This window comes from Gobius niger (genome assembly GCF_951799975.1).
Source record: "Gobius niger genome assembly, chromosome: 2".
Classification (NCBI taxonomy): Eukaryota; Metazoa; Chordata; class Actinopteri; order Gobiiformes; family Gobiidae; genus Gobius; species Gobius niger.
The window spans coordinates 18062379-18085436 of NC_136853.1; the positions used below are offsets into that span (position 1 = coordinate 18062379).

Sequence of the window (23058 nt, forward strand, 5' to 3'; positions counted from 1 at the left end):
AGGTGTGCGATGAGGTGAGATGACAGCAGTCAGCCTTTCCAGCCCACATCCAATATTAGTTTCCCGTTGCTAAAATGAACAGGCCCATAGGCTACGGAATGGCATCACTGCGTGGGGCCAATACACACCTGTGTTATGTCCATGACGATGAAATGTTCATGCGTCGTGGCCTGACTGCTTTCCACTCAGTTTGCAAACATTCTGCCCTGAATGAAAGGGTTCTTCGTGTAGGCTGATTGTCCTGTACAGAAGTGAAATGAACAGATAGGTCTTTGTGTCGCTCCCTCAGCTTTACTGCTCACAGCGAAACTGCTGCCCTGAAAGCTCACTGTCATTGAGACAAGAAGAATATCAAATTGTTTCTTGACAGCTTTCTGAGTGTCATTTTTCAGAATGAATGGGCCTGCAGATGGCAAATGAGGTTACCATGCCAACTGATGTCTCACAGAGGACTAGACATACACGCAGCAGAATTGTTCACATTACAACAATCGGGTGGCCTAGATTGACTTAGCATTTTTTTTTTTTTCCCTTTTACTCTTTTTGATATGCAGAAAGTGCCTGTTTAATTTTGCACTCTTTCATTTTACACTTTATTGTGCAGGGGCATTGATCTAGCTGCGAAGGGTGCAGCCTTTTTTCTTTTTTTTTGATTGATATAATTTAATTTTCAGTTCTGTAAAGTCTGTGACAATATTAACGTGCAGCGATGTGTGTGAGGTATAGGCTACTTTTTGGGCAGGCATTCATTTATCACTCACAAATGACCCCATAGGTCTCTCCTGTCTTGATTTATAGACCAAAAAACATATATATACCAGCTACTCCTCTTGTGAGTGTATGTGCATTAAACCACAAACCCTCATATGTCACGTGCCTCCTTTTAAGACCTACTCAGCCCAAAGTGATCCTGGCTGTGACAGTAATAAAGAACTCCTCCATCTGCGCCTGGCAGGCAGAGGCAAATGAACCAATTAAGGTCTGCTCAAGTCTCCTCTTTCACCTATTGGCAATGGCGGCCGTCATCTCCATCATGATGAAAAGAAAAGAGTACATGGGTAATTAAACCAGCAGGAGCCAGAGGGCAAACTTAATAACTTTCTGTAACAAGGCCATACGAGAGTAGGCTTCAGGTTGTGACGCACACACAGAGACGCAGAAACATTGAAGCACTCTCCAGACTGACTCCACACATAAATGACCTTGAGCAAAAATGTTTATAAATTGCTAATAAAGAAATGGAAGAGGACTGCCTATGGATCTATCATGCCATCCACCACAACTGCTGTGGATTTGAGATGCCCTTGTGTTGAAGAATACATCTGCTGCCCTCTGTTGGCCATCCCAAACACTCTACTAGAACCTTCAAGAGATCATTTTATGTTGGCTATTAATGCTGTTACTTTTTGGCCTGATATTTCATTGAACCAGCCAACAGTATAGCTAATAAGTCTTAATTCAATAAATCACATATAATATTTACATTTTCTAATATGCCAACATAATCTTGCCCAGCATTTTTGCTCAATGGCCAGACAACTGTTGGTTCTCCTTTGAAGAACAGATACTGTGTCCACTCAAAGTAGTGCTTTGTTGAACCATTGCAAAACCATAGAAATCACTGTACGCATCTGACTCGAGCCGCCTCCTCTGTTCCTAAGGCAACGGAGCGAGGCTTCCTCCTGAAGGATTATGGGAAAATGTGCTACTGAGTGACGCGGAGGGATTTTTGAAATTGCTGAGGAAAAATATGTTAAACCAGTCTTTTACGGAATTGTTTTCAGTTATTTATTTATTTTCATCAACCATAGATACAGCCGACCTCGATTAGCAGTTCTGAAAGTGTAGTGTACGTGTTTTTCCTTCTCCAAGACTGGCTAGGTTGTTAGCTCATGCTAACCTATGGCTAACAACTAACAAGGTAGATTTATTAGCGTTTGGATAAGGTTTGTAATAATTGAGAGCAAAATCATGTATACAATGTATGCAAATACATATGTCTTCGTGATGTTTCTCCAAACTTTGTCGCCTTAAAATCGTAATTTTCCCATAGATGAGCGCACACATTTCTGCATTACCGTTTTACCACATAATCAAGTGGAAAAACCTGATGCCATTGAGGAAAAATGGAGCTAAACCTGGAGGTCGTTTTATCTTCGAGCATCAAGCGCAAGAAACCGTGGCCGCGGTTCTGTTGGCTCGGCCAGGTAAAAAGCATCAAACTAACACCAAGGATTGTTTACTTGAATGGACTGTACTCAGTCTGGTGTTTTGGTTTAGGAGAAGGAGTCAGTCTTCCTCTTAGATGACAAGCGCATCAGTGAGATAAACATGGTCTCTGGACGCACCAAGAAAAGGACTCCTAAACTCCATCCACTGCTCAACAATGTTGTGACAATGTGTTCATCAACTAGTGGTTTGTGAAGAACACTCATTTACAACAATATAATAAGTCACATCTTCTGGATTTAATAAGTGTGCATGGCTTATAGGTATGTGGTTATGTGGGCTCCTGAAAACGGGAGAGCTGTTTATGTGGAACAGAGACAAAGATCTCCTAAAAACAACAACAACTGTCCCTGAAGTCGCTGATTTCATATCACTGGCACAAGGTTTGATTAAAAGCCATAATCTGAATTCCAAATGCAGCAAGTGTGACTTTGTAAAATGTATTTATTAACTTGTGTCTTGTGTCTGTCTTAGGAAATGCCACAAGACTGTATCTCCAGGTTTCTGAAGATGGCATGCATGTGCTTCTGGTCGCTGTCACAGGGCAAGTATTCCTCTGGCAGTGTGCAGATGTCCGAGATTTAATTGGGGTACGAGATTGCACCGTAAAAGGAAACTGGACACAGATACAGCCCACTAATGACACTATGCTGCCAACCTCACAAGACAAAGAAGCCTGTGTGCACACACTGTTTGTTCAGTCAGAGGTTTGGATAAATATAATATGAATATTAGGCTGCCTTTTTATTCATAACTTCCATTACCACTGAAGTATATTATAACTGCTTACAGGCTTTAGGTGATGCATGTTTTTCCACATTTGTGTTTACATCTGGAAATAAGCTGATCATCTCCTGTCTTCAAATTAACTGGGGGGAGAATCAAGAGAAAGTGGGGTAAGTAGAAAGGATTTATTTGTTTGTTTGTTTATTTATCTTTTAGAAATGCATGTTTCTTTTAGTCATGTCAGTTATGGTGTAAAATGGGCCACCAAGAGTCTTCCGATGTCAGGTTTCAAACCGCCCTGCCAACCCGTAAAGTCCAGAGGTGCCCTTGTGCCGGCCTTTTCACCTGATGGTCAAATTCTTGCTATTGTTATAAACCAGAAGCAGCCACAGGTACGTTTTTATTGCTCCTACAGATCATTGTATGAATAATATAATGAATGTGCTCTTGTGTTTTTTTAATTTAGGGTACTCAAGTTCTCTTTGTCAGTACTGTTAATTTTGTGTCAGTGTCAAGGAACCTTGGGGGTTGTGGATGTAAGAAAATGGAAATTCCATCAAAATATTCAAGGTAAAAACAAAAAAAAAGAATATATACAGTATCATGATTTGAAGAAATTAACCTTTACTTTTAAAACCTTTGTACGCGTATAGGTCATATTGGGTTGGTTGTGTGAGCTGGTCTGCTGGTGGACTATTTCTTGCATGTGTTTTGAAAAGAGGTTCTCTTCTAATGTTGGCACGTCTTGGAGGGCTTTTGATTTTGTCGACTTCTGGATGCAATATTGACTTCGGACCAGCTCATTTCCTACCACTGCACCCATTAGTCACTTACAGGTATTATTTGTATAAAAACCTTTCAGAAATAACAATTTTGTTTTTTCGTTTATAACAGTGTGTTCAATTTTTCTAATGGCATTGTTTCTTCACAGGCCTCCATCCACAGCAGGGACTAAAGAGGCATCATTGTCCAGCTCAAGCTTGTCTGTGCGAGATGTGATGCGGCAACGATATTCAGTGACCTGGCACCCGCAGCTGTTTTACTTTATTGTATCTGATGGCTACATGGCGACAGTCGTCAGAGTACTTGACAAGATTTCTCCTCCATGGCTGTTTAAAACTCTACTGAAGGACACTACTCTGGATCTTGACAAGGCCTCACAGTTATTGGAAAAGTCACAGGTGTTTTGCTACATAATAAGAAATGGCCAGATTAGTTATCTTTCTATTATTCTTAGGCCCTCTAAATTTGACTTTATCCTACAGCATTTGCATAATATAATTTCTTTTATGTAATTACTGCCATTCTTTATCCCCAGAACCATGCAAAAGTTTGGTTAGATTCAGTGTCTCCTCTGAATTTGGAAAAAAGCCTCCCTGAGTTGGGCTCCACCTACAAGCCCAATACCACTGACTTAACCTTGAGAGATGGATCCACAATGCCCTTCTTCTTGCAAGATCAGGGAACTGTAGGAAGCCCCAGGGGTCTCCTTGAAACAGTGCAGGTTAGTTCAATATTTGAGGTTATATTGAGAAGATAACATCAAATAAAGCCAAAAATAATAAAAAGATAATGCAACTGTTTTCTCAGACTTTCTTTGAAGATGACTCTGATTTAGATGGCGTTCCAGCTGGGTGTCATGTTGAACATGGTGGTCATTTGGAGTTTGCCTCGATGTTTGACACCCTTCATGCTTTGGACGCACATTATGAACTATGTCTCGATACAGATTCTGAAGAGGGGTCAACGAGGGGAAAGGAAATAACCTGTGAAATGGAAAGGATACAGAGCAAGCTGTTGACTGCATGGGCATTTGGTATGTCTATGGGAAACTGTGTTGAATCCAAATCTCAGTTATGGAAACTCGCCGTGAAGTGTGCTGTTCGCTTTATAGCTTTGTCACAGTTAATGCCCACCTCTGTATGTGAAAATGCAACACTGTTTACTCTGGATTTTCTCAAGAAGCTTCTTAATTTTATTCTCTGGGAAAGAGCAAACTCACAAGGACCGCACTCTCTTGGGCTAATGGTGGAGCTCTGTAGAAACCTGGTTCAACTAGTGCTGACCCCCTACACAGAATCATACCAGAGTGGTGTCTGTGAAATCTCCTCCTGCGATATATCTGCAGCACTCCAAGTCATCGAGATGGTTTCACAATCTCTTGATCATACATACTCACTAACACAGAGAAATGTGTGGTCCTCTGGAGAAGAATCCTCTCAGCCACTTCAGCCCTGCCTCTTGGATTTACACGGTGTTCCTCTGCTGAAAGATGAGATAAAAGAGGAGAAAAACTTTATACATGGGCCACAGCCATCCAGAAGGTAACCACAATCTGTATTTTATATTATCTAATATTTAAAATTAAGTGGGTAATTTAAATTGGGTGCTCTTTTTTGGAGTAGGTTGCATAGTGTCTGGAGGTTGATATACAGCATCAGCAAAAAGTACCTGGAGGAAGTACACAAGCTTGAAGGTTTGGAAAGGGAAAAGCAACAGTTGTCGGTGATAATGTGCAAGATTCAGATGGCCCTACAGTCTTGTGGGGAAGCGTTGGAGGAAGGAAGCGCACTCCTAGATTATACAGGTGTGTTAGAGCGTCAGTTAAAAACGTTACTTTTTATACATAGTTATTATTGGTTGATTATTGCATGTTAATTATATCGACTGTTCCAAATTACAAAGGCAAATGAAATATTTTTGTTTTAGGGGAACATCTTTTCCTTTCTGGCTTTTACACAGAAAGTTCTGAGGTTTTGTATTCACAACTTTTGGAGACGAGCACAAAAAGTATGCACAGTCTTTATTAACCTACATGAGCCTGTGCTCTATATTCATGCAATTTTCTCTTTTGTAGGTGAGAAATCTAGTGCGTTTAAGGACAAACGTCTTTGTCTGGCCCTTTTGTACAGCCTACTCTCTCAATACCGTCTGAAGGAAGCCCAGGAGTTTGGAGACCATATGGCCGGTCTTATACTGAAAAATAAAAGCCACCAGAATGACGGCAGTGCAGATGAGATCTTCACCAAAGGAGGTTCGATCTTTTATCGTCTCACATCAATTGGTTTAAAAAGAAAGAATATGTGTTTCAACTAAAATTAACTTCACTTTCAGAATCTATCCAGTGCTTGTGGCTTTCAAAGCATCTTGACATGGACACAGCTTATGCAGTGATTCAAACTCTGGGGAGATTCATGGCTTCCTATTTCAGCAACCAAACCCTTTACATTTTACCGCCACACAGTGTGGATGTCCTTCCACCAATACACTTATCTGAGGGTGCGTTAAATATATTATTTTGTAATCTTTCATGTATATGAATAACATATTGAACAACCGCTGAACATTTTTCAGCATCCAGTGTTGAGCGTTTGGTGCCATTATGCCAAGAAGAGGTGGCAAAGGCTGTTCGACAGCAACAGCTGTCAGAAATATGGACAGTGGAGTATGCACAGGACCTGCTGTTGCTGGGGGGTCTGCTACCAGAGTCTGTGTGGTTAGCGTACCATCTCGGAGACTGGAAAGCAGCAATCTGTCTAAGCCTGGCCTATTCATCTTACTGTATTCAGCACTTTGACTTCACTGGGTGAGTGTAGAAAACACAGTGTAATTAAGGTGTTGATGTAGAGTATTTATTCTTTGTTTTTTCTCCAATAACTTGAGTGTTATCTTTATGACAGTGTCCACAAAAGAGAGCTCCATCTGCCGAAAGATTTAGAAGCAGCTAGCATTCTTCAGGCTGAGCTCAAAAGTCTTTTACGCAGCAACAGAAACTTGAGCGAACGTGGAGAGTTAGATGCAGACCAAAGCGTCTCAGGTTTGAACTTGAAGACCTGCTTTTTGTTTTTTGGTTGGTATTTGCTTTATATCGTCCATCATGCAAGCAAGAATGTTGTATTTCTGTTTAGACCCTGTTGACGAAGAGGATTGGAGATTGCTGCAAGTCTCTATACAGGACATTCTGAAGGCCTCTGTCATGGCTGGAGTGGATGTTCTGTCTTCGCCTTTATCTTCCCTTCTGGACAAAGCCAAGGACTTGTGTTCCTCTTTGACTGCTGTGGTTCCCTCAGTTTTGTATCTTCCGTCTCCACCTCTCTATTGTCCTCAGCCTTCCCCAAACACGCAGGTACAGGGTGATGAAAAGTTAATGCGTCCAACAGAAGTCCTTTGATTTGTAACTTTGATTACTGATGATTTTAGGATGCAGCAGGGACATGTCATACAGAAGTGACCTCTCGCCACAAAATATCGCACATTATCCAACAGTTACTTTTACTACTGAGATCTGCACATTGTTTCTATTCTGCTGCTCAGTGGTACCTCAGCCAGCTGCGCCGTGTCAGACACATCTTGCACAAGGCATGTTAATAACTAATTGCCTGCATAGTTTTAACATTTTAGGTTAATGACTCCATGATAAACCTCTTTCAGATGAAGAAGAAATATTCCTATCCCAGTGCTGAAGTAGAAGAAAAGTCATTTCCAGACGGTCTGAGGAAGTTTATCAACAGAAGTGGACACTTTAGATCTAAGAAGGACATGGACCCTGCCACAGTTCAGATTATAAGTAAGCTCTCTTCATAGGTCAATATAGTTTAACTTTAGTTTTCTGTAGTCATAGGTGTGTTCTATGAGAATGATAGCAGGAGTGAGATTGTGTTATTCATAAATTGTTGTGTGTTTACTAGATTGGTTCTGTAGTATGTTTCAGGGAGTTGTGTGGTCTGTGTTGGATGCTTCATGTCAGAGATCAGTTCTCCATAACTTGCAGAAAGTATCAGGCTGATCGGCAACAAGTAAGACATGACAGATTTTTAGATATTCTAGTTCTAAAAGAAGCGATCAAGTATTGCCTGTGGATGATTACTGTCATAATGTCTTTTGTTGTGTAGGTCCCAGAGGATTCTGCAGTAAGATCTACTTGTGTTGATGCGCTTCAATGGGCCCAGCGATTTCTCCCTTTTGCCCGGTTTCTTAACTGTGAAGACATCATTCAGGACACGCTGCTCAGTCTTCTGTCTGAACTGCCACCAGTGATGTTGGTACGGTGACTCTTTTCTATGAGAATGTACTTAATATTAGTGTTCTTACCGACTTTCCCGCTCCAATTCGTAGGTGGCAGATGCCCTAGTGCTTTCTTTTCCAGAGGAAGAAGAATCCATTCGAGTCTCTTTGAGAGAAAAGTACAACACTTTAATTCAGACGTTAAGGCAATGTAATGTTATTGGTAATTACAACTTTTTAAATAGACTCTTTTATGGAACCAAAAACGCAGTGTACATCATACATATTTTATGGTGACAATGTGATAATATGGTGTTACGTTCTGATTTGAAGGCACCGGAAAGGAAACAGGAGAGATTATGATGGTTCTAATTCAAGACAAACTCAGGTTGAGGAAGAAGCACTTTGGTCGTTTGAGGCGGCACCTGGCCGTGCTCGAGTTGCATTTGTGGGAAAAGGAAATCGAGGATGAAGACTATCGAAGCAAACATGGGATGGCCATGTTAAGACGGTTGTCTTTGGGGACAAGTCTGAGCACGAGCACCTTAACAGACTGTGGACTAGTCCCTCTATACAGTGACGCAGACACAACGGATAATGCTTCAGAGGCACCTGTGTCCTCTGACCATCAAAACACATCTTTGACCAGGTAAGCTACCGTTAAACTGCCAATGAAAGTACTTCTATTTTACTCGTATTACTCAAAAACCTGTCTGTCCTCTCTACTCTTCATTCAGGACTGATAAATGTAAAATACAAGACAGGGGAGATAAAATGAAGACTGTCCACAAGATCAAGAATGTCATTACAGAAGCAGGCCCATCAGGTGACGCCAAAGAAAAAGACAATCAACAAAAGACAACCATGAACCAACCTGCTCTTCCTTCTGTGGGTTCCTGGGAGTTTGAGCTTGAAGACGATGAGTATCTTAACTTCCTCGAGCTCTTCCTTAGCTATCTTTTGGAAAAGGATACGGCTGATTGTCCTCGTGAGCTTCCATTGCTAAAAGGGTTCTCCCACAAACTGAGAGAAAAGGAGCTGCACTCTCTAGCCTTTGATGTGTTAACAACTATGCATCGGCGTCAAAGAGATGGACACTATCCAGAAAAAAAAATCTCTGAGCCTCCAGTTTTTAGAGCTGGGTCTTGCTTCAAGCCAGTGACTCTTGATACAACACAGACCTCCGCTGTATCCAGTTCATTGCCCCCGTCCCAAAATGAAACCTCTTTTTCCTCGTCTCCTCAACTTATGCCAGGAGTTCATAAAGGTTTGTTTGGTCATCGAAACCAACAGAAGAAGTTTTCACAGAGAAGCGTAAAGTCCGGCCTGCCTCATTCAAAGATAAGCCCTTTGAGGAAACATCTTCCAACACAGCAGTCATCTCGATGCTTGGGTTATTGCTCTGTAACTCCGGTGGTGGAGCTAAAGCAGGGCATAGACGCTAAGCTAGAAGCCAGGTTTCCTGAGCTGGGCAGGCTGCTGGAGTGGATGATGCGCTGGGCAGACAGGAGGCTGCTCCGGGGGCAGCACGGTAAGAAGAGAACTAAGGGACTTGAGGCTGGTAAAGCAGTTGATGGAGGAGTTGTCATTCGTGTCAAAGCCTCTATGCCTGCAGTTCTTACCTCCCTCAGCCTGATGGAGCGGAGATACTCTGCTCTGCTTGGGAATGGCCTCTACATGACCCACGTACAAGTTCCTGCAACACAGTGGATTGTGGCCCCAGTGATCGAACCTCCTACTAAGCGAAAAGTGGAAAATGAGAGCAGTGTGGATACAGGATACCCTGCATCAGTCAATACTCCAACCACACTTGTCAATTCCAATGTGCATCAAGAAGCAGCTTCTGTGTAAGTGTTCCTTTGTCCGGTGTTATTGTATAGCAGGGGTCTCCAACCTTTTTCACACAGTTTACGTCAGGGAGCAACTTAAGCTTCGATGGATGCTTTTGTCTTGTTCAGGACAAGAAAATACATCTACAATGTGATTCATAAAGTGTATGCATAAATGTAGAAAGTCTTGGTGAGCTACTGGTTGGAGATCCCCATTGTTTAGCGTAAACTACATAAAAAAAATTGATATAAACTTAAACCTTTGTGTGTGTGCAGTGGTTCCTCTGCGGGGGAAGAAGAACAAAGTTTTTGTAGAGCACATCTTACACAAGACCAAGATCTTCCTCATTCAGATTCTCCCATAAGAGCAGTATCCTCACAGTCTTTTGAAGTTGCTACATCAGAAGAAGGTATGCTATTGCAGCTTATAGCAATAAACGTCAGCAATAAATGTTAAATGTTGCACTGTTTACTGTTACAGACAAATGTTCTGACAGCAATGGCTCGGAGCATTCCTCTTCCATCTCTAGTGAAGTCTGCCCAGGAACCGTATGAACACTTTGTCATCTCTGTAACTGTGTAACTCTTATATTAATCACTGTAACAAAAAATGACATTGATTTTTCAGAGTTTGAAGCTTGCAGATCTAGAAAGTTCACAAAATCTTCAAAGTTCTGCCACTCTGTGAGTAAAACAAAACTGCTTCACTTTCAGAATTTTCTACATCCTTAAACAAGAGAATTATGATGTTTTGTTTTGTTCTCTATTTCAGAATCTCAGAGACATCTCCCAAAGTGGAGCCTCCAACACCTTCAACAGACAAACCGGAGAATGTAGTTCACGATGTTGATTTAAATGTTCAATCATCAAGCCAGGATGTTGAACCGCCGTGCACACAACCCGCCCCTGCTGCTGACCCCCCCACTGTGTCGTTTGCCCCTGATCAAGCTTCTGCGGTTCAGTCCCCACAGATGAGACAACGTCTGGGGGAAGACTTGTACAGATTAGTTCAGGTAAGAACAGATGTAGAAGGACACTAATGCTATGATCATTTAGCAAAAATAACTAAATCAAAATGTGTAAGCAAGGTTTTACTTCATTCTTCTTCTTTTTTTTAAATCTCAGAATATCAACTACATGAGCCTGATGGAAGTCTTGGGAGCATCATTTTCCAGTTTACAACTTGCCCAACAGAATGCCTCTTTGGCCCAATCCAACTTGAACTCTAATATGAATGTGCCATTATTAAATGTGCGTAATGCCATGCCTTCACCAGATGTACCACCGGTCCCCTCTCTGGTCCCCTCCCTGGTCCCCTCTCTTTTAGCAACCCGTAGTTGTCAGCCAAACCCACCATCTGAAATCCCTCACAGCCCTGTCTGTGCTAACCAGACCTTCACAGCTGTGCAGCACAGCATGAACACGAAGCTCCAAACGATGGCTTCTGCTGCGGTCTCAAACCGTCCGACAGTGTCTGGTGGTCTGGAAATGGCTCCTTTGTCTGTTCAAGCAGGGTCACCTGTAAGAAATATTGGAATCAATTTAATTCCTATTTCTGAGGGACTGTTGACTACCACTGAAGTCAAGAGAGCAGACCGTAGAAACCCTGCATTACCACAGTCCAGCATGCAAAACGACCCTGCTCCCCTTCTCTCAGGGCTAAAGTTACTCCAGCTCCGTCCGCCTCAGTTGCCGACCTATGTCCCAAAGCAAGGACTTCAATCTCCACAAAATTATCCTTCTCATGAATCTAGTCCATCCAGATTCAAATACAATGACCAAACAGAGTATGCAAGAAATCAGATAAATTTGGCTGCTGACACTGAACATCAGCCAGTTCCCATGAGTTCTTATTTGGACCAGCAAATGTTTGGAAGATTCAAAGGACACGAGGCTACAACACTTCCTCAAATGTTACCTTTTCGAGCAGCTTCAACTCCACAAGGACTTAGGCTTTTGCATGTTCAGCCTGTTTCCAGCAGCAACATAGCACTCCCTAAACTACCCACAAAAACATTCTCAAGGCCCTCCAGGCCCATGTCTGTACCGATAGGAGAAACACCTGCCATTAAGCTTCTTCACATGGATTCACAGCCAAACATGGTAATGTTTGTTATTGTTCAAATTTTTTTAGAATCATTTCTTTCACATAAGCCTCTGTCTCATGTGGGTCTTTGTCTCTACAATTCAAGATGCCCCTGCAAGCTTCTCTGTCTCAAATAGCTCGCCTAATCCCAGAGAAGTTGAGGAGTGCATTGAGTAAGAAACAAAATGATGACAATACTCAAGTTCAGCTGCTTACAGTAGAGAAGCCTGTGGATAACTCTAACAAACCCACGCTTTTTCAAAACTCTAATAAGAGGTAATTGTATATATTTAATTATTGTTGTTTTTATTTTTCATTTTATATTTAATTTTTTTATTTTATTATTTTATTTACAGGCAGAAAAGAAGAGATAAAGCTGGAAAGGCAGTCAAGGCAGAAGTTACATTTCGTCCAAGTGACTCTATAAATCCACAAGAGGTTTGCAGTTAGTCAATCAACGTTCCTATGGAAACTTACTATTAGTATACAGTATAACCACTAACCATTCCACTTTTTTATGTTTTAGACAAAAACTGATGAAGCAGTTAAAGGTTCTGAGGATGTCATCCTTGAACATGACCCTGCTCGGCCATTTGGTAATCCCAAAGTTTATGTACAAAGATACATTTAACATTAGCCTTTAGTACGATGGCTAAATGTGATGTTTGTTCCAGGACCGTTTGACACACAAGGAGAAAGTTTAGTGGAGAAAGTCTTTGCCACTGCTGCTGAGCTGCATGCATTTGCGTCTACATCGAAGAGACCTCCTGAACGGCATGATGCATTTACAAACACAGACCCAGGTAAACCCGCTTAATCAGTATTTTAAATCTGTCATGTGTCTTTCTTCATCTCTTCATTTTATTTTTAGACTACTGTGTTCAAGATGATGAAGGTGTTTCAACTGTCAACAATACAAAAAGTAAGTAGATATACTAGAGTAGATAGAGTAAGCTTAGGAGCATCTGTTTAAAGCCTGTTTAAGTGGTTGACCACGTGATACTTTTGTTTTCATTTAAGCACCAAAAGAGCAGACATTCACAAATAATGCTGCTCAAAATCAACAAGAACTACAGTTTACAGAAGATATTAATCTGGTAAGATACTAGTGCACACATTTTTCTTAATTATGATGTTGTTTTTTTACATATTAAAAGTTCATACATATATGTGATATATTTCACTCTGCTCTAGATTCTGGATGGGCGTGATTTCATTAGTGTTGTAGATCTTGAAGACAAGTTTCAGCATCAGGATTTGCCATCATGTCCGAACAGCCGGCCGTCTGTCTGCGCTGAATCCACATCAGCTGAGCTTCACGTCATGGCGACCAGAGTCCTTAGGAATTATGTAGATTCACAAACATCCCTTGAAGAAACGAATAACACGCTTAATGACCAAACAGCAGGTATCAGAATGTTTTACATTAAACACTGACTATTGCCAGTCCCAACTATAACTATTTAACGGATTTATTGTTTCCTGGAAATCCACAATGCAGAGTCTGTTGTACACAGTCATCGTGTTTTGGAGGATGATTCAGCTTTTGATATTGGGGAATCTGAAGCAGAAATTTGTGGAGCCATAAAAACTCAGGCACTGTCCCACAGCGGCTCGTCCCAACAGCCCACAGCCTGGTTCTCCTCTCAAATGTCCCAACTGGATTCACAACTCTCTGCTCTGCAGCACATTGCAGATTCTCTGGAGACAGACTTTTCAAAGTCTAGAATGGTAACTGTATTCTGTACCAGATAACTGTTATTTTTTATTTATTGACATTTTGTTTTATGCAACAGTGGCTAAAAGGTCGTTTGTGTTCCTTTGCTCATTTTGCCTAGTTGGTGAGGATAACTGAAAAAACCACCCCCACCCCAACTTTTGACAAGAGGACAAGCATAGCAGTAAAGAAAACTGTTCGGCTACATGTTCCCTGTGAAAGTAATGGTTAACATCATGATAGAAATTACGTTTGTGCTATAATTAGTGTTAAGCTTTAAAAGTATTCATGTTGTTTTCTTCCTCCTTAACAGAGTGGACGCCACAACATACTCTTTCAAATGAAGTGAGTGCCAATGAGCACGTTCATACAACAGCTGGATTTACTGATGGCCACTCCCCATCAAGTAATGATGCCTCTTACAAAACAATACTTAACTGTGTAGCTCAGGGTTTTATTAGTACATGTTGTTTTCACAGGGAGAACACATAACTTGGCTGAACTATCTGATATATCTAACAAGTAAGAGGATTTTATTTGTTGTACATTTGTTGACCCCTCCATTGCCTTGGCTTAAGTTTTCCTTCTCTTTTCGTTTATCTGGTTAGTTCTGTGGGAGATGTAAATCAAGAGGAGACTGGGCTATCTGATACCGGGGAAATCTTAGACCAGTTGGTTAGAGAAGGGTTGCTATCACCGACTGACCTGGATTTGTCAACATCAAGTGCAAGAAACCAGAGCAGGTAATATGCTGTTTTGTGTTATTTAATGTATAATTTTCAGCAACAAATTCAGTATTTGGTAAATGAAGTATATCTACAGGCTTGATCTGGAGTCAAAAAGCAGCATGTCACAAAACCATGCTATTCATGAGGATGAAAGAAGGGAGCTTCGGATTTGGATGAGAAAGAAACAGCGGGAGAAGCTTGCTGTTTATCAGACGCATCGGAAAAACTTGAGAGAGATGGAACACAGGCCGTTTTCGTCTCCTAGTACAGTTGTAAGTCATTTACTTTCTACTCGCACAAAGAAACTATCCTTCAGTGTTTTCTTAATGTATGTTTTTCTTCTATAGAAATTGGTTAATAAAAATCCAAGTGTGAAAGCTGCAATTGCACCCAATCAGTATGTACTCTGCACACATATCATTTCATAAAATGTTAATGAGCTGAAGGGCTAATCACACTTTGCTAAATAGTGTACTGGACAACTTTAATCAGAGGACGCTGGAGGCTTGTAATTTGGTCAGTGATCTTCCTGATAGTCCTTTGGTAATACAAGGCTTTTCTGACGCAACAAGGACATTCGCCACTCGCTCTTCGTCAGCTATACCCTTTGATGGCACCTACAGGTAAATCCCTTTACACTCCCAACTTTAACTGGACTACTATGAGTAATGAACGAAAAAGAAATATATGTTTATATATATGTTTTTCTTCTGAGGGTCCACAATTCAACCATCAGGGATATATGTCATTCTGGTCGTCCGCACTCAGTTGGATCAAAAGAAGTTCCTTCAGATGAATATCGCAAGAAACTGGGTATAGATAGACCAGGTAAAACTATTACTATTAATACAACCACCAAATGTCCTGAAAACGAAATGAAATGAGGAATAGTTTCACCAACTGTGCTTTGTATTCTGTTAGTGACGTCTTTGCCCAAGGACCGCCTCTCCCAGGTGACCCGACGTGGAATGGTGACAAACCCGAGGTCTCCCCAGTCAAATACACGAGATAACAAGATGTCAAAGGGAAGTCCTTCCAGGTCAAGAGAACGCCCGATTGAGATGGAAAATATTGACAGGGCAGCAGAAACATACAGGATCTTGGAAAGAGACGAATCTCATCTTGTAAGATACCTATTATTTTTTTAAGAGAAAGAAATACAAGCAGTTAAGCAAAACTATCTACTCACTGATTTACAATGAATTTCTTAAATACTGATGCTGTTGTGTTTCTTTGTTAGGATGTAACGGAGCTGGACAATGGTGGAACACAGTGGGACTGGCTGGATGATCTTTCAGAGACTGACAGCAGCAGTCTCAGCAATATAGACTGGGCTGCAGTTGAAAGAATTGTGTCTGAAGAAACACAAATGTCTTAAAACCACACTGCGTAGCGCAATAAATAGAATGAAAAACATTTATTTTATTATATATCATTTTTTATTGTCGAAAAATATCTATAAAAATAAATATAAATATAAATAATGTGTCTTTGCTGTAAGTGGCTCATCTCTCCTAAAGCCTGACGATAAGATAAAATAAGCCTTTATTGATCTCACAATGGAGTAATTCTCATGGGGAGTACAAATAGTCAGGAAAATGTGAAATCAAAGAACAGGATAACGTGCAAACAACTAAATAGTAAATAGAGGTGTCTTATATACAATTTAGCTAAAAAAAAAAGTCATCCTGAAAGTAGACTTAACTTTACTGGTATGAGATTTAAATCAAATCAATATTTAATTTATATTTTTTTTTAATGAGGGGATCTTATTTGTATCAGATATAGAGGATAGCGATGGTGTTTTATAGAATTACAACAGTTTTATTAATGTCAATTGTACTTTTTGAAATGATCACCCAAAAAAATGTAAAGCTGTGCCTGCAGCGTTGATACATCTGATCCAGAACACTTTGGCCCACACTAATGTTATTCCAGATTTATTAATTGATGGTAACAAACTGGAAGCCAAGAAAAGCTGTAATAGGGTTATCACAGATGCTTTTAAATTCAAACTATTTCATGATTTTAACAGAAATACATCAAGGTCCAGGATTTTGGCCTTCTCTAAACATGTCAAATGGCTGATTCCACCCAAAGTTAACGAAACCCATTTTCAAAACTCCCATAAGGTCTATTCAATCTCAGTGTTTCTACATTAAAGATTTAAATTTGACTTGGCCAGTTGTGCCTTCTGCAATTTTCCTGAAGAAACCTTAGAGCATCTGTTCTTGTGTCCAGGTGATTTATGGAGTGATATTAGAGATTGTCTATATTTTAAAATCTTGAATATCCCCAGTTTTCAACACAAATATTCCTATATATTTTTTTAAGATTTAGAAAACTCTGTTTCCAATATTGTTAAAGGCACACTGCGTAACTTTTTGGACTAGACTGCTGCCATCAACACAAAATCAACACAAAACATGCTCCCAATCAAAGAATGGAAGAATGGATTTGGATTAGGACCTAACCTGTTTAAATCTCAAATTCTGCTGCCTTTGGTCAACATCTCCATGGAGACGAGCTGGAGACGTACCCTCTCCCGGTAAGGACAGCTGAGCCGCTCACAGCAAAGGCACATGTTTGCTTGTACATTTATGAGGTATTTTTATATGATGAACATATCTGTCATAAAATAAATGCTTGCAATTCAATATTATTTATTAGTTAAATGTTTACGCAGTGTGGCTTTAATATTGTTTTCTTCTTGCAAAACACCACATGCATTGCTGTAAGTGGAGAGACACTTACCCATGTTTTGATCACTTTATGAATGAATTTGAATTGTAATTTTTTTTGAGAAGTATCAGGTCTAGCTCTACAAAGAAAATAGTATCTGACATGTTTAATTTGTGCCTTACATCTCTGTACAGTCCTTACATCGTTTACCTTTTACTTTCTTAATGTTTTATACCTCAATGAGAGTTTTTATTTTGGTAATAAAAAAATAAAAACAAAATATGACCGCCACAGCGCGGCGTAACCATAGACTGTAACTTTTTTTTTAATTTTATTTTTCTTTTTTTTATTAAAGATTTTTAAACAGTTTATAGAACAACAACAGCCAGAAGAAGTAAAATAAATAAACTGTATGATAGATCCATGGGTACAATCAAGAGGAGGAAGAAGAAGAAGTACTTCCGGAGGTCAAAGGCAGCCTCCGAGATTCGATTCGTAAACATGGATGCTGAAGAAGGTAGATTTTCTGTTTACATCCCTAAACGTTTGTTAAGGCTTCACCCTTTACTCAGCTATGGGTTCATTAGGCTTCTAGTTGTGTCAGAGACAACACAGTTTACTTAAGTAGTTGCAAAAACATGCACTACGCCTCTACTGCTTATTTAGAAGTACAAAATAATGCCCATGGCACAATCGTCGTTTCGTTTTTTTTGTTTTCATGTGTGTTTTTTGTGTTTACTACTTAACTTATGGGTTTCAGACTCGGGTTGCAGTGTTTGCCGACGACTGAGCTTATACAGTTTGTCCAGTGCACTTACAGAAACTTTGTTTTACACCTTCAGGTCAAAGTGATGGAGACATTGCATCCGTAATGGGGTTCTCCGGTTTCGGTATGTGGGCTTTTTTTGTCAACTCTTCTTGTCGTGTCCCTCCTGAATAATTGAATCAATCTGATGCTTTAAACTCTCACATTCTTAAGGTAAAAAGGCTCGCACCTTTGATTTAAGTGCCATCTTTGAGCAAACTCGACGCACAGCTATCGAGAGAAGCCAACGCGTTTTAGGTACGTGTTTTTGTTCGTCTGTCTGATCGCATTATACCGATATATCCTCGTGTTGATTGTCTTTCAGAGGAAAGAGAGAATGAGGATCAAATGAAAGATGAAGGGGGAACCCCTCACTCTGTCAAAAAATCACTGAAAAGCGCACCTGCGTCTGCAAGGTAGTTTCTCTTTCATACTCTTTCATACTGTATGTCTGTCAACTTATCTGCTGGTGTTATTCTCATTGTAGAAAACGGAGTGAAAGCAGTAGTGACAGTGACTCTGAAATTGGTCCTCCGCTGCCCCCTCAACACAATCCTGAAGACGACGACGATGAGGAGGAGCTTGTGGGGCCGCCTCTTCCTCCAGGTTACACGGCGCACAGTGAAGATGATGAGGATGAAGGTGAAGCTCAAGATGAAGACGATGATGTATGTAACAAATGCCACTTCTGTCCGTATTAGTTGTATGAAGGTTTATTTGTATTGAGATGTTTTCTGCCACAAGATGGCAGCACAATACTGAAGTGAAGTGGGGAACGTCAAAATGTAGTTTCTTTATTGTGATGGTATTCGGTGTTTAAAATTATAATGGGATAATGCAAACAGATAAGAATACTGAAACTCTTTTGCAAATTCTTCAAACTGTTTTATAAGAACAGGTTTCACAAATAACTTTCCTTATATTGTGTTTATGTACTGTCATTTATCTTTCTTAGGATCCAGTCAAAAAGATTCCAGACACTCATGAGATCACACTGCAACATGGCACCAAAACGGTAACAATAAAAATGACCAAACAGTCTTCTGCACGTTAATATTGTTTCCTTGTCTAAGTAGAATAAGTTGTTGTTTGCACCCTCTAAATGTGACTCTCTCTTATACTCTTGCCGACCACTTTGCGTTGTTTGTGTCATCAATATTGTCTTCTCACTCTAAAAATGTAACCACTTCGTCTGTCAGGTGTCGGCCCTTGGCTTAGACCCGTCTGGAGCCCGCCTGGTGTCTGGGGGATATGACTTCGATGTGCGTTTCTGGGACTTTGCTGGTATGGACCAGACACTACAGGCCTTCAGGACTCTGCAGCCCTGTGAGTGGTGAGTCGTCTTCTTTGTATACTCTGATAACATCAACACATTTGTTCAACATGTGGGAACTCACTTCATGCTCACATGTAATACAGTGCAAGTGTTTGCACACATATTATTGTGCTCAATCAGCCTTCATGTTGACTCCACGACATCCTGTCTATTCATTCAAATGAGGCCATCACGAGCAGATGGTTCAGATCTGTGAACATTAGTGCATGCTTCTGTTTATCATGCTCTTTCTTCTTTGCTGTTGGAAACCAGTGGGGTGTGCTAGAGGCTTTCCCTTATTTACTAAAGTCCATGCTACATTTATAGTAATTACAATTGGATCCAGTCGCTGGACTTTATATATCCGGAAATTCCAAGGAAATTCTTGGAAAATTCTTGGAAATGCTCGATTTGTACTGTTTCATATGTTGTTATTGTTGTTGGACAATGATCAATGTGACAGTACAGTCCCAGATTTGATACCTGTACTGTCTGGATCTTTCCCATGTCAGTTCACATGTTTTATGCCTGAATAGGTTTTCTTACAAAGCAACTGGATGCTAATTTGCTGCTTAAAGAATGACATTAATATATCTTATGTTGCATGTTTTGAGCAGAGACAAAGAAATGTGTATTATATCGCAGCACATGTTGGTGTTATCGTAATTTTACTTTTCTTTTTTATCCCAGCCATCAAATAAAGTCACTACAGTACAGTGTTACTGGAGACGTGATCCTGGTGGTTTCTGGCAATGCCCAAGCAAAAGTGCTAGACCGGGATGGCTTCAATGTCATGGAGTGTATTAAAGGAGACCAGTACATCGTGGATATGGCCAACACGAAGGTATGCTACATTAAACCCCTTTAAGTCCAAATGTGTTTGTTGTCATCTCAATGGCAACAGCTGTGAGTACAATAGAAACTGTTAACACTGGAAGTGCCCTTTATACTTCTGTGCCATTCATAAACTATTCCAATGGATAATTGTACCAGTGTGGTGCTGTGAGCGGCTGGGTGTTTGGATGTAGGATAATGGCTCTTGCAGTGGGCCCAGAGGGTCTCCTGGGAAGACGAGCACCACATGCTGTCAGTTTGTGTCTTGCTTCTACCTTTGACTACAAAGGGCCATCATAATGAAGTGTTCACGTTAACATTTAAGTGGCCGCTTTATTGGTGGCCACTATCTGTTGCAGATGTGCTGTTTTTAGACACAGTTTATACCACCCATATAGATTAGTTGAAGTGAAGGTCCATTAATTGCCAGTAGTGTTTTCTTGGATATTCCACATTCTTCCTTTGCTTGCTTCCATCTGGAGTTGATTGGTTTTTGGTTCAGTGAAATGTATTTTATTTCAGTTAGTTACAGTAACCCTATTATCATTAGCATTTCAAGTCTTGAAAGATAGAATAGGCCATATCAACTTGAGAATGTGCATTACCAGTAGCTCGAGAGCTATCAGTCCCTCTCCAGCCATTTTCATGTAACTCGCCAAAGGCTGATAGGTCACATTTAAGATGCATTTTCTTTTTGTGTTCAACATATTTAGAACAATCTGCAAACATATAGGTAAATAGAGTGAAGTAAAGAGGAAAGTCTTCTGTAATTGTCGTGAAATATCATTAAATAGACAAGTAGATGAAGCATAAGTAGCTCTCTGTCATGTTTGTTAAGTAATGCTAGTACACACTATGCCTTAAACAGATAAAGTAATCTACTACATGAATTGGTATTATGAAGCACATTATGTAGCAAATAGGTTTGTACCTCATTTGTCATTTTAGTTTTTGTAATTGTAATATGTAGAGCTTTGTCATGACCTTTTATTGATTATTGAGTGGTTTAATTTGCAAAAGATTAAACGGACAGCCTTGTCTTTCACAAACCAATTACATGAGGCCATGTGTTCCTGTGAAGCTCTGGAGCATCCTGTCAGATAGTGGTATATCATGTTTGTTGCCTCTTGCAGTGCACTAAAATGCCCCCTCTGTGACCTGGCAGAGCTCTGGGCCTCTTGCTGGGCCAGCACACTTTATAGTTATTTGTTTTTAGTCCTTCTCCACAGGACTATTTTAGCTGCAGCGCTGGCTTAAGTTGACTCAACAGGGAGCTCACTGTTTTGAGCATTGACCCACAACTAAAGAAAACAGGCGTAGTTCTGGTCATTGCAATATGAAGACCTAGTCTCAACTTCTTCTGCAGTTGACTTTTTTATGAGTTACATATGCTCAATACCAAACAACTTAACAATCGTAGGGTGTGCAGACGTTGCACATGTTTTTCAGCTGGATCCCATTGAAACCAAATTCTGACCATGAGATACGCAAGTTCACCTTGAACACGGGGCCTGCACATTAACAGACAGAACCAGTGACATGTTTTCTAAGCTAATTCTCTGTCTTCAATTTCCTTCTTGCTCTTTTTAGGGCCACACTGCGATGCTAAATTGTGGCTGCTGGCATCCCAAAATTAAAGAGGAGTTTATGACCTGCTCCAATGATGGGTGAGTTTTCAACACTTAGACAAGTAAAGCAGGGCTGCCAACTTTTCATCAAACTTTTGGAGTGAGACTTTGGTCGGTCCTGAGCTGGGTGGCCTTTTTCATGGCGATAGTGTCTCATAATCGTATTAAATTCTAAGCCAAAAACAAGTATACGTTTTGCAAGACTGAGCACATCAGGAGCTGCTTAATGGATCAGAGGGGGTTTGGCTCTACCCCACATGACCATCAGAACCAATTGAAAGTGTGTGGGGGCACTCTGAAGGGGGGGTTTGGGGGTCCTTTTTTATAATTCAGATATGATTTCCTGCAATCTGGTGCATTTTACATCATAATTAATCATTTTAGCTGGTCTATTTACTGGTGTTAAAGAATTATATTTCTGGGCCCCTTTCAAATTGGGCCTCTCAGCAAATGCCCAGAGGCCCCTTCATCGTTACAGCCCTGCCAAAAGGTACAATGACACAATGTCTCTGTTTCTCTGCGTCAGTCATTCCAATAATTACCAACAAAAAGCAAGTAGCACAAGCTTTAGAATATATGAACATTTGATCCCTGTATTTTGCAGTATGTTAAAGCATGTTTGATGATTAAACTTTGAATATGATTAGTCAATGTAGTCAATGTTCTCTGCCTATCTCTCCCTCGCGCAAAAGGGAAAAAAAAAACTTAAGTAAAAGAGGTCCAGCTTCAACGCGATCTCCGCTGTAACTGTTATTATTATTATTTCATTAGGACTTTTATTTCTCAAACTCGTTGCCTTATGCTGCTCACTTTGAGCTCCTCGTGGGGCTGCAGCAGCAGCGGAGGTGACCGGGGAGGAGGAGGAGGCAGTGGGCGCGGTGATGTTGCTTCGGAGGCGGCCAAGAGTGGAGTGAGCTGAGTGAACAGGTGGAAGATGTGAGTGTCGGGGCTCCTGTAGCCGCCTCGTCACTCACGGAACCCACGTGCCTTTTTCTCTCCCATGGCCCGGGAGAGCTGGCGCTGAATGGGAGCGTTCGGGCGCGCTCTCTCTCGCTGTTTCCCCAGAGCCGCGCTCTAAAACCCTTTCTCCGCAGGCCGCGCTCACGTCCCACGGGTCGTGCATTCGCAGTCCCTCTGCCACTCCTCTCTCCGTCCGCCCCACTCCAGCAGTGACTTTTGTTTTGAAAAATAAGCATGCACAACTTAAGTGACGCCCCTCCTCCGAAAAGGAATAAAATAATAATACAAAAAATGAGCCGTTCACCTCCGCGAACCCGTTCATATTGTTCACTGTAAAGACTCGTTCAGAGCCGGATCGTTCACGGCCGACACATCACTAGAGCCGCCGACAGACACACACACACACCAGAGGAGCCGTGGACAGGCACACAGACAAAATAAACCGTCTGCAGCCGCTCACTGCAAAAAGTCAGGGATACTTTTTGGTTGAGCGTGTGATATGAGAAGTGTGGCGT

General features: G+C 40.8%; 2 protein-coding genes across 2 annotated transcripts in view; both read left to right on the forward strand.

Moving 5' to 3' along the window:
- The first annotated feature begins 1707 nt into the window (after positions 1-1707).
- cplane1 (ciliogenesis and planar polarity effector 1) lies at positions 1708-15963 on the forward strand. Its single transcript, XM_079552260.1, has 49 exons — positions 1708-1921; positions 2054-2207; positions 2281-2416; positions 2493-2612; positions 2704-2936; positions 3022-3125; positions 3191-3347; positions 3422-3525; positions 3609-3791; positions 3887-4136; positions 4283-4459; positions 4546-5279; positions 5361-5542; positions 5665-5745; positions 5813-5989; positions 6070-6234; positions 6310-6541; positions 6636-6772; positions 6864-7081; positions 7156-7314; positions 7387-7522; positions 7657-7751; positions 7848-7997; positions 8071-8182; positions 8293-8608; positions 8697-9806; positions 10065-10198; positions 10270-10337; positions 10417-10472; positions 10561-10801; positions 10914-11891; positions 11981-12150; positions 12231-12312; positions 12401-12470; positions 12549-12677; positions 12746-12796; positions 12895-12971; positions 13069-13282; positions 13376-13605; positions 13713-13812; positions 13905-13997; positions 14071-14113; positions 14200-14334; positions 14414-14591; positions 14667-14716; positions 14790-14942; positions 15035-15147; positions 15241-15443; positions 15560-15963. Exons 2-49 carry the CDS (start codon positions 2127-2129, stop codon positions 15695-15697), a joined length of 9255 nt encoding a protein of 3084 aa, XP_079408386.1. The 5' UTR covers positions 1708-1921; positions 2054-2126; the 3' UTR covers positions 15698-15963.
- Positions 15964-17455: 1492 nt separating this feature from the next.
- The window catches only part of wdr70 (WD repeat domain 70), a 31694-nt gene continuing 26091 nt past the window's right edge, over positions 17456-23058 (forward strand). The window contains exons 1-9 of the mRNA XM_079581128.1: positions 17456-17518; positions 17844-17891; positions 17981-18064; positions 18132-18222; positions 18294-18474; positions 18762-18821; positions 19006-19139; positions 19812-19965; positions 21546-21622. Coding sequence (XP_079437254.1) covers positions 17503-17518; positions 17844-17891; positions 17981-18064; positions 18132-18222; positions 18294-18474; positions 18762-18821; positions 19006-19139; positions 19812-19965; positions 21546-21622 — 845 coding nt within the window. The 5' untranslated portion in view covers positions 17456-17502. The remainder of the gene's footprint in view (positions 17519-17843; positions 17892-17980; positions 18065-18131; positions 18223-18293; positions 18475-18761; positions 18822-19005; positions 19140-19811; positions 19966-21545; positions 21623-23058) is intronic.

Bases quoted from the DNA above. Each gene is read 5' to 3' on its own strand.
- cplane1 (XM_079552260.1), top strand. From the start codon at position 2,127: ATGGAGCTAAACCTGGAGGTCGTTTTATCTTCGAGCATCAAGCGCAAG. The intron at 8,183-8,292 runs GTAATTACAACT...TCTGATTTGAAG, and splicing joins AAGGCAATGTAATGTTATTG to GCACCGGAAAGGAAACAGGA. The intron at 9,807-10,064 runs GTAAGTGTTCCT...GTGTGTGTGCAG, and splicing joins CATCAAGAAGCAGCTTCTGT to TGGTTCCTCTGCGGGGGAAG.